A 21,863-nucleotide genomic window follows, 5' to 3' on the forward strand; every position below is an offset into this window, starting at 1 on the left:
CACCAGCTTCATGTACCACCCTGTACAAATCCAACTCTTTGACCTGCATAAGTCACTAAGACTTGGAAGCATTCCCCTGGGCTGCAATCCTGCACACAATTAAGCTCCTTAAATCCCATTGAACTCAAGGGGATTTAAGTGGCCTAACCATAAGCAGAATTGCATTCCAAGTCAAGAGCTTATATCTAGAGTAGTAATGTGTGATTATTTGTCATCTACCCAGGACCTTCTGAGTATGTCTGCATTCTATCATAGGAACATAGGAAGGTGCCTTATGGTCGATTGGTCTAGATGCTATAGGGAAACAGTTCCATTGCTGTACCTAGCTAAGGCAATGGGTCTACTCTAGCAGCAGTTGGCCAGGGTTCCATAGAGGGTCTTCCCCCGCCCTAGCTGAAGATGCCAGAGATGGCACCTGGGAGCTTCTGTAAACCATGTGCTATACAACTGAGCTATGCCCCCCTCTTTCAATTTGTAGTGAAAGGATGTCAATATGTTAATTATACCCAGCTCTGATGTTTGTTTTCATTTCACTGAGGTTCTGCAGTCTTAATGTTTACTTAATCTCTCCCTGTGATTGGGAACTGGATGTAGGCAAGCCCCAGCAGAGCTAAAACCAGATAAGGCTTAAAAGAATGTTTGCCAGCATACTTGGTGACCAGTTCAACAGCCTTTTAGTCAATCTCGTAATTTTGGATGGTGTGTTGTTGTTGTGCTATTGCTGCTGATTATGCTAATCAAGTTGTGCAAAAGAAGGTTCTTTCTTTCTTTCTTTCTTTCTTTCTTTCTTTCTTTCTTTCTTTCTTCAGATACTACTTTTCCCTGTAGCACAATGACATAAGAAGTTTCCCGCTGCCATAATGCAGAAACTCAGTTCTCTCTCTAGCATCTAGCCTTTCCAGATGCAACATTTAACTGTTCCAGCCAGAGAAGCGAATGGACATTTCCAAGTACACATTATAATGCACACATGGCTGTATGAGAGGGTGACAAAATAAAGGTGACTGATTGTGAATACACTTGCCTAATCTCTCAAGCTATGGAAAGAGTGAGAGAGAGAATGACAGAGGGAACAATCATGGTCTATATACCATGACAATACTGTCACTGTCATCATTTTGTAAAAGTTTTGGGTTAACTTTTGAAAGCAGGAAGAGAGAGAGGGAGAATTCACTTTGCAGGAAAGTTGCTGTGTTAGACTATAGCAGACTAGAAGATTGGAACATAATGGCAGCTCTTGAGGTGATATGCAGTAGACTGCCAATACTTTAACTTCCAATAGTTCAACAATAGCAAGTGAAAATGCAAGTTTAAAAAAATTCTGCCAAGGTTGACCATCTATTGGTTAATCACCTGTGTCATAACTTCCAAGTTCCTTACCTACAAAATATGAGTATTAACTGGTTGCCTTGATCATGTCTTTGCGTAAGTCAAGTGGCCATTAGAATCTTTTACCTGTGGTAGCTCAAACATAGATTTGTGCATTTATGTTCAGGTCATCACAGTATCTAGCTCATAGGGTGCAACAGGTAATTGGTGAGCCAGCATGTTGCACCTGCCTTTACCTCCAAGCTACAGTTTTGTACCTGACTCCACTTGGTGAACCTTGAAGTTTTAGTAACAAAATCAATCCCTTAGGCTTGAAGCCTGAAGTCCACTAAAGCTCATGCTACAGCAAGTTTCTCAGTGATGGATCTTGATTTAATCATACTTAGAGAAGACCCATTGGAATCAGGGGAACTTAAATTCATCATGACTAACTGAAGTCCCGTGGCTTTCAATTGACTTATTCTATGCATGCCTGTGGCTGCAGTCCTAGCCCTACTTACCTGGGAGCTAGCCCTATTGAGTTCAATAGGACTTCCTTCTGAGTAGACATGGTCAGGATAGTACTGTAAGTCTAGCTCCAACCTTTAGACTTTAAGCTGCCACTGAACTCCTTTGTTTTGATGTGTAGTGGGATGTTTTTGGCTATTTTTTTTTTTAATTAAATGCTATGCTGTAAATGTGTTTATATCCTACCTTTCTTCCACCTTGGAATCCCATCCAGGCACTGGTTGGTCTCAGCCCTGCTTAGCTTCAGCAAGGCTGTAACCTCATATGCTTTTAGACCATATACTGGGACTCTATTACTATTTCATTTAATTTTTTTGTTACCAAATATGTGCTTCCATGGCTAAATAAATAAATAAATACATCTCAATCACATATACATTCATCAGAAGGGTGATGTTTGGTTTCCAATTGGTGGAACCTGCTTTGGTTGCCAGCGGTTCCTCCAACAGCGGTTGTGAAATAAAAGGGAGTTTTTTAAATAAATAAATAAAACCTGATTACTAAAATGGCACCTTTGCTAAGCTGAGGTATTTCTTTGGCTAATTAAAACATCACGAGGTGTTGTATAATTCCTAGATAACTGGAGAGCATGATTGACACGTCAAGGCAAGAGCAAAACAAAGCAGGTGAATGAAAAGAAAGAACAAATCTTACAATGCACAATGGAAAGAAAGCTTAACTTGTTTTCTTGCTTTTTTTTATAGAGAACACCAGTTCCCAGCGCCGAAGCATTCCGATGGTTCTTTTAAGCAGTAGTATTATCTTATTTTCAAGGCAGCCTGAAGTGAATGGCAAGCTAAGGTCTTGTTTTAAGAAACTGCTTAGTCCACCACTGAAGAATATATTCAGATAACTATTTTCATTTATGTATAGGGGTTTCCTCAAAAACAAAAACAAATTATGAAGTAGGGTGGTCTCCGGGTAAGAGGGGAAGGGAAAGCCACTTTGAATAACCCATCGGTGATAATGCAGACGTTTCTCCCCACGGAAATGCCTGAACATAAGATAGTACTGTTTGAGCTCCTAACTCATCATGTTCACGTTCACTGTCTTGTGTTTTCATGCTGTTCAGAAAAACCCTCCTTGCAGTCACTTGTCCTTCCCCCTCCACTGCTGCCCACGTTTCCCCAAATGACCCAGTTGCATTTTTAGCAACTGGTTCCAGTTTCAGCTACCGCCATTTGTTTTCCTCTCTAAAGACCTCTACAAATAAGGGAACACGCCATTCCAGAGGACTCTAACCAGCTCGTGAGGGCCACTCTCTTATCAGGAGACCACCACATCTGGGACCCTGGGGGAATTGGCCAGTTGACTCACATTCAGTGCACCAATTCTTTCTTTGATGTAATTTAGCTATACTAGTGAAGTTGTTGTCTATTTTTAAAGTGGCTGTAAAAAAAAAAAAAAGTTTGGGTAAACCCCTGCTATAAAATAATGTATCTTTACAAAGTACCATATCTATACTTCATTTTCCAATATATGTGTTTCAGTACTGTAAACTGTACAGATAGCAGCTTGTATTTTGTGTGTTTAGACACAAAGAGACAATCACGTCTGAGCGTCTATGGAGCGTAACTGTTTGTACACAACAGTGTGGTTCTGCAAGTTAAATCCGGAGCAATAAATCCAAGTTTTTAAGTATTATTTCTGCCAGTTGTCCAGTAGCACCACTGTTTTTACCATTTATACCTGATGCAAAGTTGTGCAAGACATGTGCAAGATTATTATGCATCCAACAAATACCTTTTGGACCATACTGTTGTATGAAAAGGAAAGACATAAAATGTAAAAGTTAATTGTTTGTGAGCACGATATTAGAGTAGCAAATGCTTAATTGCGTTGCTTCAGAAAGAGCTTTACAGAACAGGATCTGTCCAAAGCATGTACATTTAGCAGACCCACTTTGCACTGCACCACAAAATAGAGTTTACAGCATAAGAGGACATACAGAAAGGATTTAACAGAGAGTTATATCAAAGTTGTTTTAGGATACAAAATGAAAAGAGTACCAAACCTTATTTCAGGGTGGGGTGGGGGAGCTGGAAATTTGTCACTCAATATATTTACCTTCCCTCTGGAAGTTGTTTTATAGACCTTTCAATAGGATTTTTTTAAAAAATACCCTTTATAATGTATCTGAAACTATTTTTGCCCTATGTGCAACATTTATTTCTTAGAATAGTTTGTAAGGTTAGATGGCATTGCATCATCTCTGCAGGTCATGAGAGCCTGAATATCTTTATGGTGTTCACAAATATTAGCACTTCTAATGCAATTAAAATTGGGGTGGGGGTGTGTGATTTATACTTTTCTCTGCCTAATTTTGCCCTGCTGGCCCCACTGGGAGTCAGTGGAATTACTCGGCATGGAATTTTAACTGTACCGACAAACCATTGGCTTTGCTGATTAGGCTCTGGTTAAATCTTTCATAGCAAAATCCCATACATGCCCATTCACAAGTAAGCCCCCCTGAGTTCAATGAGATTGAACAGGTAACTGTGCATAGGATTGCAGTCATTTTTTTATCATGGGGGAAACTCACAGGCTTGAAGAGTATTAGATGTTTTGGACAGCATCAAAGAGTTTTGATTTAAGATGAGCAGAAAAGGCCACCACAATGAATCACTTCCTCTGTCTAGCTTGTTTTCAGCTGCCTTTAAAACCAGGAGGGTTTCTTTTAAAGATTTCTTTTATCATATCAATTTTGTTTAACCCTTGAAAGTAGCATTTGAGGAGTAACACCAGAAGAGTGAATTGGTTCTCTCTCACTACACAGCAAGGACATAGGTCTGGCTCAGGCATAGTGTTGCACCATAGCTTAGCATTACAACAGCAAGCCTAGTTTCCACCCCAGGACTATGAGCTACCTCTGGTGCAACCATGAGGAGTTTGAAAGCTCCCACTTGCATTTTAGTACAATACAACTTGCTTTATCCTTGAAATCCAGACAAATTCAGGTTAATCTTAACTATAGTTAGTGGAAACAAGCCAACTTTAAACCATGGTTTATAAAGATAGGGCGTTTTCACTAACCATTGTTAATCTTTATTGCACAGCATGCTAAACCACATGTTCTGACAGCATGATAAACTGGGCTTGTCTTGGGTAATGTTAAACTATGGTTTAGTGTTATGTCTGACAACACACATATTATTCCCAGAATTAGTCTAATTGAAATCAATGGAATTTAAGGGTTTAAAAGGAGCTCTTAGATCCATGGGGTTAATCTTTGGAGGACTGTGTGTGCAGTTCCAGGTTCTTTTCACAGCTCAACTTTATACATCTTTGGAACATTTTCTCTATGGCTTTCTACTGGAAAGCTCAAATGAAAGGATACAATCTTGCTATGAAGAGTTGTAGTGTATGAGAAGTGCTTGTGTGAATGTTCCCATGTCCTAGTAGGAGACACCTACCTCTCAGCTGGGCTACACCTTTGAATTAAATAAATAGGTTTGTACCAGGTCCCTGTAAAATGATGTGTTCAAGGGCCCTTCCAGGCAGCTTCAACTGTGGAGACAGGAAGCTTCTAATCCCTAGACTTTGGACCCAAGTGTGTGGTATTTTGACACACAATGATGCCTCTCAGGGCTGGTCTAGGTTTTTGCTGTCCAAAATGGCTACTATACATGTCCTAAGAGGTAAGCCCCAGCATTTCCTGCAGCACCACACAAGTACACCTCTTGAACTATAAGTAACTTCCCATGGGAACCTTGTAGGCATCTCAGGGTTGAAGGACCAGTTTGGGCTGGCTTCCCAAGATGCTTCTGAAGATCTCTGCCCTTCCCCGGAGACGCTTCCTGCACCTCTGGTTGAATGCCATCCTGGATGAGCCCTTGAAAGTTTCTCTACTTTAAATCTACATAAGCGGGGGAAACCTCAGGTCCAGAGGACCTGTTTCCCGGGACCCTTCCCCATGCCACACCTCTCAGCAGCCCTGTTTCACATCTTCCCTGATGGTTTTTGCCTCACTGAAGTGTATCCTTGAACTCTGATGGCGCCTCTTGTTTACCTGAATGGAGGATAAAGAGGGGCGCACAAAGGTGTATAAAAACAAGCTTATCGCACAAAGATCACAATTCCATTCATTGCTCTGTTGGCTTTTGCCTCTGGCCCCATCTACTGCAGGGATGTAGCCCTCAGAAGCTTTCCCTGAAGGGAACATGGGAAGAGAAGAAACCCATATCCTGCTCTAGAGTAAAGAAGTTGTATATGGCCTTTCTTCATTCCGAGAAAAAAAAGCCCCAAACTTTTTATTATTATTAAGAAACAACAGATAATTGATTATCAATACAACAAATGCTTGAAGCCTTACTGACCCAACTGGCTGTTGAGCTTGCCTTGTTTGGAAGATCTTTTGTGATCGCGGTTAAAAGTAGGGACAGAAAAATTCAGTTCAGGCTACGTTAGGTGTACAATGATTCATAGCAATGTACTAACTGTCTTAATACCCTGATGTTGCATGTGTCAATGTGGTTTCATTTCTGGGTTTTTATGTTTTGTTTTGTTTTGTTTTGTTTTGTTTGATTGATTTCGGAAGAACTGATGAATTTGTATATCGTAATTGTGATGTTTTTTACATGTCAAATCCGAATGGTTAAAAATTCCAAAACTGTCAATTATAATTATTATTATTAAAAAGGACATGGATACATTCACTTGGATCCCCGCAATTATTATTATTATTATTGGAATTTCTTTTAGTCTATGTCTACCAGCCTTATCAAGAATTTTTGTTTCATTGACACACAATTTGTATGATGTGTAGTGCATATATTTAGAGTATTTTAGTTGCAAGTGTTTTGAAGAAGGAAATCTCTTTTCTGACCTCTTAGCCTCTTTTCTCCTGTATATGGTTATTTGTAACATTGATTATTGTTAGGGGTTTGAATCTCATTTGTGTTTCCCAAAACCTCCTCAAACGATTTAGGCTGCAATCCTAACCGGTGTGTGTTGATGGGGGTGGGGAAGAACAAAGGTGGTTTGACCACCTCATCCAATATTCTGCTAGGACCTCCTGGCTTGGTGGGTGGTAGTGAAGGCATTGGAAAACTCTACACATACATATCTTAATTTTTTTTACACCCCCCCATTTCACCTCCATTGTTTCCAATGGGAGGGGAAAAGGAGGGAGGAGTTTAGACATGCTCAGAAGCATGTCTAAGTTCCCACCTGACTTGTGAGCAGGACAGGGGACCAGGAGGGCTTGGAATCTCCAATACTGGAGCTCTGTCAAAACTCCCTTTCCAAGATCAGAACTCCACTCTAACACCATGGGGTTTGAGCCAATCCAGCCTAAAGCGACTTTGATGCCCTCCAATGGATCATACAATTGCATCCTTAACATATATAATATGGACTTCTAATACTGCTCCTACACACACACACACACACACACACACACACACACAATTTGGTCCAGTAGTTTCGTGCTGAAGTTCTCCCATTTTGGGCAAAAGGACAACTCTCTGTAAACTAGTGGATGCAATTGCAGAGGTCCCTATTTCAGTGGAGTGAATGGGGAACCAAAACACGCTGTGCAAAAGGTTCTGTGTGTGCCTCACAAAATACAGGAAGGATTGGGACAAAAGACTACAATTTTGATGTCTTTTAGAACTGAGCGCTAAGTCTGCCAAACTGAATGCAGTATTTTTATTTTTTACCATACCTCAGATAAGCCTGTTCAGCTGTAAGGTTGCAAGTGAAGCATGCATAGGCGTTATAGGACTTAATAATAGTCAACTCTGTAAGAGAAAGGAAATATTCCCTTTTGTTCAGAACCCCCTGGTATGCAAGTCACACAATTAACACTAAAGAATATGAAGTCTTTAAACGGGCTGTGTCTGTAATCAAATAATGAAAGAGGAAAAATAGAGAGAAAGCAATTAAATGAACATACCATCCAGGGTCGAATACATCCAGCAAAAATCAGTGGTGGGTCTTTGATCATAGTTGGATGCATAGTGATATCAAACGGATGGTTCTCATGTAACAGCTAAATGTTTCAGATTTTGTTTTTATTAAATTTGGCAGTTTCACACTGAGATCTGCTGATTCCTGGCAAATAAAGGACAGCTCAAATGTGAGAAAGTATTCCATTTTCACAATTGCAGGGAGCTAGGATTACTTTTTCCCCCCTCAGAAAAAGAGACCACAAAAATGTACTCCTTTCACACTGTTCTCCTATTTCTGAACTGTGCAGTTATCTATTAAATTTTCTAATAGATCTTTGTGTAAAGTGTATGTATGCTTGTGCAATTATGAAAAAAGCAGTTTTTGAAAATGGTGTATTTATTTCAAATCACTTATGGGGCATGTACAAAACTGTATAAACCCATTCAATCTGCCCAGTAAAGTTGTTTTTGTGATATTTCTGTGTTGTTGAATAAAGGAATTTAGTACTCTAAAGATCTCTCTTTTTCCATGAACAGGTTAAATTTGAGGGATCTTAAATAACAAAATGATTATCCTTGGTAACAACCATGCAAAAATAACCAAAAAGAGAGAGAAAAGGTTCAGATTCTTAATTCATACTTACTCCAATAAATGCAATAAGGTTTTGGTACGATATATGTTCAGTGTTTTTTTCTTTATTAGTATTCAACAAAAGTCTCTTGAATTGCTTATCACATGTCACTTCCATTATCAATTATTATTATCATCAATATTAATAGAACCAGTGCTTTTTTCTGGGGGGATGCAGGGGTACACTTACCCCTAAACATTTTGTGAATCTAAGTTTGGCCTCATTGAGGGACAGTATTTCCATATGAGTAAGAGGAAAATGAGAGTACCCCTAAACATTTTTTAAAGAGAAAAAGCACTGAATAGAACTATTATCCACCTTGCACCAGCAGGCCCCAGGGCAGATTACAATAATTTAAAACCAATTACAGTCACAAGAATAAGGTGGGGCCTGAAAATACACATCTCAGGTGTCAAAGGCCAGGTAAAGAGGTGCATCTTCAGCATCCACTGAAAGTTGTATATTGAAGATGCCAGATGCAACACTGTGCCACAACTGAGGAGCTCTCCTAGGTCACCCCCTCGACATCTGTGGGTGGCGGAACTCCCAAAATGGCCCTTCTCTGCTGATCTAAACACCTGAGAAGGTTTGTAGGGAAAGGAGGCAGTCTCTCAGATATCTGCAGTCAAAGTCATGTAGGGCTATAAATGCTAGTATGGGTCACTTGAATTGGGCCCAAAACCAAACTAGCAGACATTTAAGTAGAGGGGTTATAGAAGTTCTAAAGGCAACCCCAGCTGCATTTTGAACCAACTGAAGTTTCAGATTTGTCTTTAAGGGCACACTGCAATAACCCAATCTAGAGGTCAACAGAGCATGGAATACCATGGCTGATCATCTCGGTCCAAAAGGGGGCATAGCTGGCGAACTAGCTGTAGACCTTTTTTAAAATAAAGATCTGATGTAAATCTTTGTATTAAAAAAGGGTTACTGACCCAGAAGCATATACCTAGGGAATATAAAGAGCTTCATACAATTAATTCCAAAATACATATTTCTTGGTTGAAGGAGAGCTGAGACTTCATGGAGTTAACCGCATTAGCGAGGTAGGGGGAGAATTCCACAGTACATCAAGCTGTACAGTATTGTCATTCTGATGAAATCACCATTTTGTTAATCTCTTAAAACATTTCTGGATAGTGAAGCTGTTTCAATACCAGCAGAAGCATTTTAGCTCCATTTTACTGCTTCATAGTACAAAGTCCTGTTCAATAGATGCCTTGTAAACTCCCAAGAGGAAGAAAAAAGAGGTCCCTTTGCCTTGTAAATCCATATTGTGGTTACCAACACCTGGAACGACTTCAAGCAGCTTAAAGTTTTTGGGTTCAATCCAACACTGCGTAAAGTGCACTTAAGCCCAATGATATCAGTCATCTTGAGCATGCCTCATTTTGTGTCGGATTGCATTTTTATTGTTTTTGACATAAACTTTGAAATCATATTCTACGGAAATACGAGGAAACCATAGTAACTAGACTTACGGCATCAAATGCTAATTGGCTCAGGAAGAAGATAATTTGATTGCTTCCCCGCCCCGTTTTCAACAACTTTTGAACTGAACATGCCAAATTGGATCCAGAGTTGGCTTTCCATGAATAGAAACACTCCTTCCATTCAAGGAGTGGACTGAGATCTGGCAGAGGCTTGCCCCGGAGCAGCAAGGCAAGTTTTATTACATTTATATCCTATCTTTCCTCCGAAGAGCTCAAAACGTCACACACAGTTCTCCTCCTCCCCATTTTATCTGCTCAACAACCCTGTGAGGTACTTCAGGCTAAGAGACAGTCACAGGCCCAAGGTCACCCAGTGAACTTCATAGCTGAGCGGGGATTTGAATCCTGGTCTCCTGGACTCTAACCACTACACCACACTGGACCTCTGTTTCCCTGCTGCACCACCACCCACATTATATCCCCAGAGCAGATATTCAAGAAGTACAGGGAACTGTCAAAAAAGGGATCCCCACTTCCTTTGTTAATAGTGTCCAGATGAGTGAAGGATTCCACTCTCTGGAATGCTGGATCCAGTTCATTGTTCTTTGCTTTTTTGCTTTCAAATGCCCAACAAAGATGAAGGTGTTTGAAGTCAGGCTATTCAAAGTGGCCCAGATTTTCATCCATGTCTTTACAGTGATGTGCTGTGGTTGACATGACGGTTTCAGTTTAAGAAAATGTAAACAGTCAAGGTGAGTCTTCTTCAAGTTTTCTTCTTATCATTTTTGGTGGTGGGGTGGAGTAATGATAACACCAAATCCAAAAATTACTTTTAAAAATTGCTTCATGGCTATCAGGGGTGGGCAGACGTCTGGCTGGTGGGATCTACTTTGTTTGCCTTCTCTTTTTTTAATAGAACCCTATGATCCACCAACAGGAGCCCACTGCAAAGTAACGACCTTCAAATCACAATAGCGAGTTGGCCATGTAGTCCAATGGGAAGGAAACATGCCATGAACACTTATGGGTTCCCCAGGAAAAGGGATCAAGTCACACTGCAGGAGCAATGTTCCCTAACAAATACTCCAAGTGACACAGTTGGATCGCAAGGGGAAGAGGAACAAATGTGCCAGGATTAGTAGAACCCAGACCAGGAAGTTAATGGGACCAGTTCTAGGAGCTTCAATAACATTGAAATCAGGAACAACATTTTAAATCCTACCATGGGGGAGATGTTAAAGTGGCCATCACAGGATGAAACTTAGTTCTTGAGCGCTCTCCTAGTACCAGTGGTTTTTAGGGATCAGAGGAGGAGGAGAGACTAGGGCAGCAATACTGGAATCCACTTTACATTGCAACTCCTCATCCATGAAACACTCATTTCCAAAAGTAAGTTATCACAAAGTATGGGAAGCTCTTGTTCAAGAACCACAAGCCCACAAACCCTCTTAGGTGCACAGAACCAATTGTGCAGATCTTTGTCTCCATCCATGTTTTAGAGCACAGCTGGGAAAACTCTGGTTCTCCAGTTGTTGTCATGCCTGACCATTGACCATATTAACTGGGGTTGATGGAAGCTGAGGTCCAACCACACTCTGAGAACCACATGCTCCCTGTCCCAGATTTAATGTGTTTTCATCTCCAATCTGCAGAGAGTCCTTAGCAAGCTTTATGTTATGCCGTCTCCATAACTGTGAGGCAGGTTCCCATTACTCCCAGTTGACAGAATGGGAAATGGGACTGTCATCCAATGAATTGCCCAAGGCCACCCAGTTTGTTGACTCTGCTTCAATTTGAACTTATGCTTCCTGAGTCCAACATGCTATTCATCGAATCATACTGGGCTCTCAGTTTAATCTCATTTTTTTTCTTCACAAAGAAAATATTATTCTTCAGAGCCTCACATAAGGAAAAACTCAGTGGATTCACAGACTCAGCATGGCTGCACAGATAGTCTTATTATAAGAACTGAGCTGCAATGTTGTTTTAACCACTAGCCACTTCCTCTTCTGAAGTATTTCTCCAAGGAACTGCTTGGCAATTATTAATGTCATGATCCTGCAAGGTTCCACATGCTTGCCCAGAGATAGTGATCATCATTAAATTCTCACTTGCAAACTAATCAGGTTCTAATTATATGCATAACTCTTCCTTAAAAGACAATTATTAGTATAATTATTTGGATAAGGAGGAAGGAAGTACCAAAATGAACCCAACTAAGATCTGGCCCCGTGGAGGTCATCCATGGTCTAAAAACTTTGTCGTCTAAAGAGACAGGATAAGGAATGTTTGGGAGGGGAAAACAGTGATGAAGTGATTTGCCAGCATGCAATATAAGACATCAGTGGAGACAAAATGGGAATACGGATCTTCTGACTCCTTTGATGATACCTTCTAGAGTTGTTGCTGTTGGCATCTTGTCTGTCTCAGGAGACAATGGAGGGGGTGAAGTCAAGCCGCTGGTGGAACCATTCTAAACTACATCACTACATCAATTGCTGAAGGAACAACAAGGCAAGATGGGGCTCATTTTTCGAAGAGCATGTGTTTAAAGGATTTTCTCTTGCAGTTTGGATGTGTAGATAAGCCCAAACCACAGGAGGATTGTGGACCCTGTAAAGTGGTAACTACAATAACTTTGGGAGAAATTCAACGTAGCGCTAAGCAGATCACTCAATTGGCACAAACATTTCTACTTCCCTGATGCAACGATTGGCTCTCTGGTGCCATTCTGGAAGTTCTCCTGACCACTCGAGTCAATTTGGGGATGAACAGGTTGGGAGAAAGAGTTGGGGGAAGCCCTGGTGCGACTAGCAGAAGCTCTTGCTCAGGCTTCCACTGATGGGGCTCATTAGTTGAATCCCATCCCTTATAACAGCGGTTCTCAACCTAGTGGGTCCCCAGATGTTGTTGGACTACAACTCCCATCATCCCTGAGCTCTGGCCTTGCTAGCTAGGGGTGATGGGAGTTGTAGTTCAACAACATCTGGGGACCCACTGGTTGAGAAAGGCTGCCTTATAATAATACCTACTTATTCCTCTCTCTCTCTCTCTTTCTCTCTCACTCTCCTTAACTTACCCGTGGGGATAAAATCAGGCATGCCAACCAGAATGCCTTGGAGAAAGAGTGGCCTACACATTTTTCAAACCAGTCAATATGTAGGCCCATGTGCTTCTCTCCCCCAGCTGTTGTATTCAGTGGCCAGGTGGAGAAGGCGACAGGGCTCTTGCACCTTTAATAATTGTATAGGAGAGAGAATTTCAGCAGGTGTCATTTGCAGAAGTGACAGCTGCTGAAATCCCCTCTTCTGCACAGCTACTCAAGGTGCAGGAGCCCCATCATCTTTGTCACCCTACGTGTCCATCTGTGCTGTAATGCTTGGCATTTATGTAGCACATTTCTGCAGTTCAAAGTGCCTCCCATACATCATCCCACTAATCCCTGCAACTCTGTAAAATAAGCCACATTGCAGATGGAGGATTGAGGCTGAGAAAACAGAGGCTTCCCCAGTAGTGGAGGAGGTGCAATTTGGAAAAAAGGATTTTGTAGTTCTCACTTTTACTATGTAATTCTATGCACATGTTTACTCGGCAGTCAGGTTGACTGTGCTCAGTGCCTAATAAGTGTAGCCAGTAGCCCTGATCCTGCACTAGCTGTTTTGATCCAATGTTATGTCTGCATCAGCCCTGATGATGTGCATTTGTCTCCTCTTCATTATTGCATTTCTCATAGACCTTCTAGGTGCTATATATGTAGCCCATTCTTCTTCCAGGGCATCATACAATCTACAGAATATCATAGAGTGCCAGTCTAGTGTAGTGGTTAGAGTTTTGGACTAGGACCTGAGAGAGAAGGGTTCGAATCCCCACACAGCCATGAAGCCCACTAGGAGACCTTGGGCCAGCCACTGTCTCTCAGCCTAACATACCTCACAGGGTTGTTGTACGGAGACAGGAAGAAAAGTGGATGCCACCTTGAGTTCCGTTGAGAAACGGTGGAAACAAGGAACTAAAATATGATGCACTCAGTAACACTAAAAGGTGCATTAGACAGAGAGAGAATGACTTGCCTTTGACATTTCTCAACTCCATGGGATGATATCTGAGTCTTTAGATCAGGGATGGGGAGCCTCAGGTCCAAAAAGCCAATTATGGCCCTCCAAACATCTTTCTCTGGTCTTTGGTACTTTCCCTTGGGACACCCTTTCACATACCTCCATGACCCTGCTCTAAAGCCCTGTAAGTGATTTTCCCTGTCTGCAAAGTGCGACATCTTGCTTGCTTGGATGATGGACAGAGTGCATGTGCAGAAATTCATTTTTTATTGCTTCACCCATTTTTGCCTCCAGTCCCATCCATCACTGCATGTGGCTCCCAGAAGGTTGCCTAAAAGGGAATGCAGCCCTTCGGTTGGGGGAGAAAAAGAGAGTTATCCACCCTACTTAAGGCTTACCCAGCCAAACTTGAACACATTTGCCATTCTATCACAATGACTCTGTTCTATTCTACAAATGGTCCACTTGGGAATGAACCGCCAAATAGGCCACATCAACACCACACATTTAAAACACTGCAATACCACTTTAAAAAGTCACAACTTCCCCCAGAGAATTTTGGGAGCTGTAGTTAGTGCTGAGAGTTGTTAGGAGATGCCCTTTCCCCTTCACAGAGCTACAGTTCCCAGGGTTCCCAAGGAAGAAGGATTAACTGTTAATCTACTCTGGGGGTTGTAGGTCTTTGAGGGGAATAGGGAAATCTATTAATGACTCTCAGCACCCTTAACAAACTATAACATCCAGGTTTCTTTCAGAGAAGCTATGACATGGTATCATGGTGCTTTAAATGAGCAGCCATAGTGTGTTGAATAGTATGTCTAAAAAGTACTATTCTTGGTGTGTAGCCCTGGAGGCATGATGAAACCTGCCACAAGCCAGGAATTCCTCCAGGACTGTGTGAACATTCCTAAAATAGCAAAGTTTCATTGTGAAACAATAAGGCTATCAGTCTTCCCAACATTTCAAACAACAATTAAAGCAAAACCACGGGCTTCTTTTTGCTTGCTATTTTTTGTTCCAAAGAACGGCTGGGTTAGGAGCTACCTTCCCCTCCTCTCCTCAAAATGCTGGCAATTCACTTCCTCGGCAGCCAGTCCAAAGTTTTATTTTATTTTCCTGTCGGGGGTGACAGAAATATAACAGCTGGACTATACAGACCTGCTGGGTCTCACTTAACGTCAAGGATCTCAGCTCAAACAGAATTCCAAACAATTTTCCAGTAAAATTGTGCAGATGTTGTTAGGTTAAACAAAGCCACGATTAATTATTTGGTATGGGCCTGCCTGGCTTAAGTTGCGAAGTATAAACATTCCAAAGGAGAAGAGAGTTTTGACCTCTTTATTCTTTGCCTCCCTGCCCCCCCAAGTTAATTTCGGGTCTTCATCCTAAATGGCTCCTCTCCAAGAGAGAACAAGGGGAAGAAGAAAAGAAAACACCGACACCAAACTGCTAGCTCCAGAGATGTTTCTCCAAATGAAGGCTAAAATATTTCAAGTCAGAAGGCTCTGTTCTTTATCCAAACCACCTGACAGTAATCCTTATTAATGCTCCAGTTCCATTATTTTTCACCACCAGATGTCCCACGCAAGAGTGCAAAAGGGATACAGGAAGTCCAGAAACTAGGCCAGAATTTTCTGTATAGAGGATATTTCCATGTTGGGAAAAGCACAAAGACCCCCATGGTTTATATATGTGCAATGATAAATGTGTGATGATAGCACATGGGCCTCTTTCTCCACAATTGGAATCTCTGATTATGAGTGTATTAATCTGATTATGACCACCAATCTCTCTAGCCCACTATTACTTACTCCTACTGGTAGCAGCTCTCCAGAATCTCAGGCAGGAGACTTTCCTATCATTCACAACATGGCCCTTTATTCAGAGATGCCAGCGTTTTTGAGAGGTCTTTCTGCATGCACAAGGCATTCTGCATTCTAGGGCTGTGCACAGGCCCCCAGACCCAACCCGGGCCAACTCAGGAAACACCCAACCTGGATCCAGCAACAAATCTATTTCAAGACAGGACTAATGTTTAAGTAGGCCCAGGGGGAGTGGCATCTTTCCCCCACCTTGCTCCCTTTTCTCACTGCAAAGATCAGGAGGGTCAATCCTGCTGGGTGCTGTTTCATCAGCAGACCCTTCAGCCAGCAGCATTGCCTGGTGGGGCGGAGCTGTAGCAATAGCTTCCCAGCAGGGCAATCCCTGTTACTTATGAGGCAGGGGAGGGTCAAGGTACTGGATTGGCCCCACTGGAGCTCCCATGCAGTCCTAATCTTGCTACTCCCTCACTCCCACTGACATCATCACAGGAGGTTGTTGCTGAGGTCCTGTCCCACCAAGTGAGCCACTCCTGTATGCATAACGTCCTGGACCAATTTCTTCTAACTTCCCTTATCACCTTCCCTTGGAATTTCTCTCATTTCTTTCTTTCTTTTTAAACATAAAAATAAAATAAAAAGTGTGCCATTATTTCATTTCTGCATGGAGGAATGGTGATGATGGCACAGGATGAAGTGCTATGAAACTTTAGGTTAGGCATAGCAATCATCACTAACTGATGAGAGAGAAGGACACGGATGCCCTGCTACACATCTACTTTCCTGGATATACTTGGCTTGCAACTTCGGCTGCTCTCCTAGCCCATGTTTGGAGGAGGTAAACAGGTATTTTCATGATTTGCAGTTTATACAAGGTGGCTGCAAATTTGCACCATCCTTTGCCCCAATATTGGTGTTGATTTATTTCCTCTTTTCAGACAATGATAGATAAGTATACAAAGGTACATAAGAGCAAACTTTTTGTGGCTTTTGTAGATCTCACATCCGCTTTTGATTCAATCTGTAGGGACAAATTATGGCAAAAACTATATGAAACAGATATTGATAGACGACTTCTCAAAATACTTAGAGAGTTACATTCAGACACCACAGTTAAAATCAGAACTGGGATGTCAGGCAACTATACTGACCCACTGCCACTGGGGAAAGGGGTTAAACAGGGCTGTTTGTTAGCGCCGTTCCTCTTTAATTTCTATATAAATGACATTGTTCAACATATGGCAAAGTATAAGTCATCAGCTCCTGCCCTGGAAGGCAAACACCTGAATATATTACTATATGCTGATGACATGGCTGTCATGGCACTTACTCGAAGGGGCCTACATAGCATGCTGGAGGGGCTCGCAGCTTATTGTTCCCAAAACTCTCTAAAGATAAATTATGACAAAACAAAAATTGTGGTATTTACTAGAGCTCGCCACACATTTAGATGGTCTTTAGATGAACACAAAATTGAACAGTGTCTTTTTTTTAAATATCTTGGTATCACTTTCCAAGCTACATCTAGCTGGCTTGCCCACTTCAAGACTGTAGCCCTTCTAACACGTAGGACAATCGGTGCTCTGCTCAGCTTTTTTTATTCGAGGGGAGGGCAACTGGTGATCCCGGCACTAAAAGCTTTTGTTGGAAAAGTGATTCCCCAGATGCTATATGGAGTAGAACTCTGGGGATGGAATCAGAAGCTGTTAGAACGGCTTGAAATCTTCCAAAATTTTTACCTCAGAAGAATTCTAGGCCTCCCTCAGAGTACTCCGGCAGCTCTCCTAAGAGTGGAAGTAGGATTACCTTCTGTGTCTGCCAGGGCCCACTTAAGATTCCTGCGTTTTTTCACCAACCTCACAGATGCCCCGAACACCTTATTGGCTAAACAAGCCTTTGTATCATTACAAAATAATACTACTTGGCATAAAAACCTACTAGATATCATATCCAGATACAATCTACCTGAGTTTAATACCCTCAAATTGTGGAGCCCTGATAAAGTTCGGGAGTGGATCTTTGAAAAAGACGCCTTTTTGGACTCCACAAAGATAAAAAACTCTGGGTTTTCCTACTGGTTTCCCTGAGTAAAAGCAGTCAAAATCTGTGCCAACTACTTGGTGGAGATCACTGATCCCACCCTTCGGAGAGCTTTTACTATGGCACGGTTTCAAACACTGCCAACTGCATATCTGACCGGTAGATTCACAAAAACCCCAGTAGAACATCGTTTATGCCCTTGCCTTATGAAAATTAAAGAGGATCTTACACATTACCTCCTCTATTTCCCCATCTACTCGGGCTTTAGAGACGCATTGCTGCAAATTATACCCAACTCTATAACCAATCCTGAAGATAGAGTAAAATTTTTGTTAGTTGATGCAAACCCACGTATTACCCATGTGGTAGCGGTTTTTGTGATGAAGGCCATGAAAGCCAGGGAAAGATTTATGGATGACAATGTAAAGACCCCTTCATCGTCTGTTTAACTCGTTGCTTGTTTTCCCTCTCTTTCTATTTTGTGGGATGAAGGTTTTGTTGGCGTAGTATGTAATGAATTTTAATATTTTTTAACTATTGTTGTGTTGATGTTTGTGTACAGGCATGGTCCTCACAATAAACGGATTTGATTTTTTTTTTATTTCCTCTTTTCAATGAAGCAAATGCGCCAACAATATCCATAAGACTAAAAGCACACCTGGGACTCGGTGTGGCACACACACAGAGAGTAGAACAGAGATCGCGGAATGGCATTTTTAAACTGAAAATATGGTCAGGCCAGCCCTTTTTCTGAATTACTTTGGGTATCATTAATTAAGCAACAGGGCAACAACTTGACAATTGGGGGACACATGAGAAAACTACCACAGGCCAGCAAGATGCAGCTCATTTGCAAGTTTTACTTGTACGCCTGTAAACTATGGCTGGCATTTGACATTCCAAATGAAAACAGCCTCTTCAACATCTGTAACCAAGAGATACCTTTAGAAAGAAACTCAAATACCTATTTCCTCCACATATAAATACTGAAGTCCTTGAACTCCTTCCTCTGAAATGTCTGCATTTTTATTTTATAACAGACGTGTGATACTGGAACTACTATTCCAAGGCAAGTGGAAGAGCAAATTTTTGAATATTCACATTCACCTAGAATATCAGCAAAAGAAATTGTAACATGTTGATAGTTGTTGTTATATATATATTTTATATTCCGCCTCCACCCCCACCCCCCGGAAGGGATTCAAGTTAGCTTACAGATAAAAACAAGAAACAAGGCTAAAAACATAGGGGGGGAAATCATTGAAAAACAATTAAACATTGATAGAATCAAAACTATATACATATAGAATAAAAGCTGTTTAAAACTTACCAATAATTACAATAAAAGCAGCACAGCACCTGTCCATTCATTAAAAGCAGTCAGTTCCCCAAAGCCTGTTAGAACAAGAAGGTTTTCACCAGGACAACAAAGAAGAAGCCATTCTAGCTTCTCCAGGGAGAGGGTTCTAGAGTCTAGGAGCAGCCACTGAGAAGGCCCTTTCCCACATCCCCACCCAGCATGGGATTGAGAGAAGGGGCTCCCCTGAAGATCTTAAAACCCTGAGCAGGTTCATATGAGGGAATGTGGTCTTTCAAATAGCACTTTCAATTCTGTCCAGAAACAGACCAGTAGTCATTGGAGCAGTTCTAGCAAGGGAGCCATATGCTCCCTATAACCAGCCCCAGTCAGCAATCTAATCTGGCTGTAGCTCTTTGAGCCAGTTGAAGTTTCTGAGCACTTTTCAAAGGCAGTCCCACAAAGAGTGCATTACAGTAATCCAAATGGGATGTAACTAAGGCATATGGCGCTGTGGCTAAATCAGACATCTCAGTGAATGAGCGCAGCTGGCACACTCGCTTTAACAGTGCAAATGTGCTCCTGGCCACCACAGAGACCTGGGCATCCAGGCTCAAGGCTGAGTCCAGGAGTATGCCCAAACTGTGAACCTGTATCTTCAGGAGTGTTACCCCATCCAGCACAGGCTGAATCCCTATTCCCTGTTCTGCCTTCTGGCTGACCAAGAGCACCTCTGTCTTGTCTGGATCTAGTTTCAGTTTGTTCACTCTCATCCAGTTCATTCCTGAGACAGCTTCCTTAGATTTAGGTGGAAAGGAGAATTAGTGCTAGGTGTCATCAGCATGCTAGTGACACCAAACCCTGAAACTCTGGACAACCTCTATTAGTGGTTTCATGTAAATGTGAAATAGCATGAGGGACAGAACCGAACCCTAGAGGGACCCCTCTGGCCAATGGGTTTGCCCCTCTAAGAAGGAACAGAGCAACTATAAAACAGTGCCTCCAGGTTCCATCCCAAGGTTCATAAGAATGCCATGGTTGATGGTATTGAAAGCCACCAAGAGGTCCAGCAGAACCAACAGGGACACACTCCCCCTGTCCAGTTCCTGGCATAAGTCATCCATCAATGTGACCAAAGACATCTCTGTCCCATAACCAGACCTGAAACCAGATTGAAATCTAGATAATCTAGTTAATCACTCTGCTCCAGAAACCCCTGGATGCTACCACATGCTCTGGTACCTTGCTCAAATGGGATATTGGAGACTGGCTGCTAATTATCCAATATGATGGGATTCAGGGAGGGCTTTTTCAATTAAGGTCTTAGAACTGCCTCCTTTAGACACACTGGAGCCCTACCTTGTTTTAAGGAGACATTGGCTGCTCCCTTCATACACTCAGCCAGTCTCTGCCTGGCCCTTTTGATAAGACTGTCTGAAGGTCTTCTTCTTCTTCTTCTTCTTCTTCTTCTTCTTCTTCTTCTTCTTCTTCTTCTCCTCCTCCTCCTCCTCCTCCTCCTCCTCCTCCTCCTCCTCTGATTTGCCATTTCCTTGATGAGCACCACATGGACCAATGACTGCTTTCTTCCTTTCTTATGAGCCATAAAACTCCAGCCTCCTGCTAACTTAATGCATGCTTTGGGAGATACCACATCCCATAAGCATTATTCACATATAGAATTATAGAATCAAAGAATTATAAAATTGGAAGGGCCCCCAAAGTTCATCTAGTCCAGCCCCCTGCAGTGCAGGAATCTCAACTAAAGCATCCATGACAGATGGCAGTGTGATTAGTTTGCAGATGCAGAGTTTTACAGGTTAATAAACATGGGTTAGATCGGGATTAAAAGCAAAGAACTAGCACTTCCCTTCTGCAGCTAACAGAGCACAAACAAGCATAAGGCACATAAATCTGAAGCCAGCATTGACTGGATGGGACCAGATATTTGTAATTGTGCCTACAGCTGCTTCTGGTAGTAAACTCAGAAATGCCTGCTTATAGAACCCTGATTTTAAAATTCATTTCACATTTGGTCCAAGGAGGGAGGGAGAGAGAGAAGAGAGATTTTGAACCTTTCTGAATTTTTGGGTAGGAGGAGCAAGGAGATAATTTTTTTTCTCTATCTCTATCTCTATCTCTCTATCTCTATATGGTGCCTGGCAATATAGCAGGAGTGACTCCAAGATTGGATAAATCTAATGCACCACTTACTACAATATCTTTTTCCTCACCCGGCAGAGCCAGATTACGAGATGCCTGTTTATGATCAAGTAGGATACAGGCCATGCGTACAAAATGACCCACCTTTTATGAAGAAATCAGTGGACAACTTCTATGCGTTGTCTCTAGGCTAAAGTTGGCAGAGACTTTACCTTTTGCTGCAGTGCACTCAAACTGGAGCTTTATACCAGATCAATTTGGGACAGGATCTTGGGTCTTGATCAATAAAATATTTGAAACCAGCTCTGGATTTAGGACAATGTGGCTGGTTTCCTCACACAGGGCACTGAACTGAGAGGGTGAACAACAACAACACCACCAACACCACCACATCTATTCACATGTTTACCTACTCAAAGTAGGTAAGATGGGCGGTTGGATTGCCATTTAGGGGTGAATTTAGGGAGGGCACCAAATTTTGTCCTTGCTTCTGCCGCCATATTACCAGATGCCAGTTAGTTCCTCCCCTCAAAGAACATTGTCCATCTGTATCCATTCCTTCAGGCTGCACCGGGGTGGAAGGTGGGGTTCCTTCAGATGCCTAGGAACAACTGCCAATTGGCTCCCACACCCCCAGGTGCAAGAGGGAAGTTCAGGATGGTACCTCACTCTTGTTGCAGGTACAAAAACTGACTGGAC

General features: G+C 42.0%; 1 protein-coding gene and 1 long non-coding RNA gene across 2 annotated transcripts in view; one reads left to right on the top strand and one right to left on the bottom strand.

The window, feature by feature from the left end:
- Positions 1 to 8,401, top strand: part of CXXC4 (CXXC finger protein 4) — a 54,019-nt gene extending 45,618 nt beyond the window's left edge. The window contains exon 2 of the mRNA XM_081020343.1: positions 2,541 to 8,401. Within this exon, the coding sequence (XP_080876469.1) occupies positions 2,541 to 2,585 (45 nt within the window). The 3' untranslated portion in view covers positions 2,586 to 8,401. The remainder of the gene's footprint in view (positions 1 to 2,540) is intronic.
- Positions 1 to 21,863, bottom strand: part of LOC308485094 — an 840,425-nt gene that overhangs the window by 308,335 nt on the left and 510,227 nt on the right. The gene's annotated exons all lie outside the window — the stretch shown is intronic.

Source organism: Podarcis pityusensis, assembly GCF_964106645.2.
Source record: "Podarcis pityusensis genome assembly, chromosome: 9".
NCBI lineage: Eukaryota > Metazoa > Chordata > Lepidosauria > Squamata > Lacertidae > Podarcis > Podarcis pityusensis.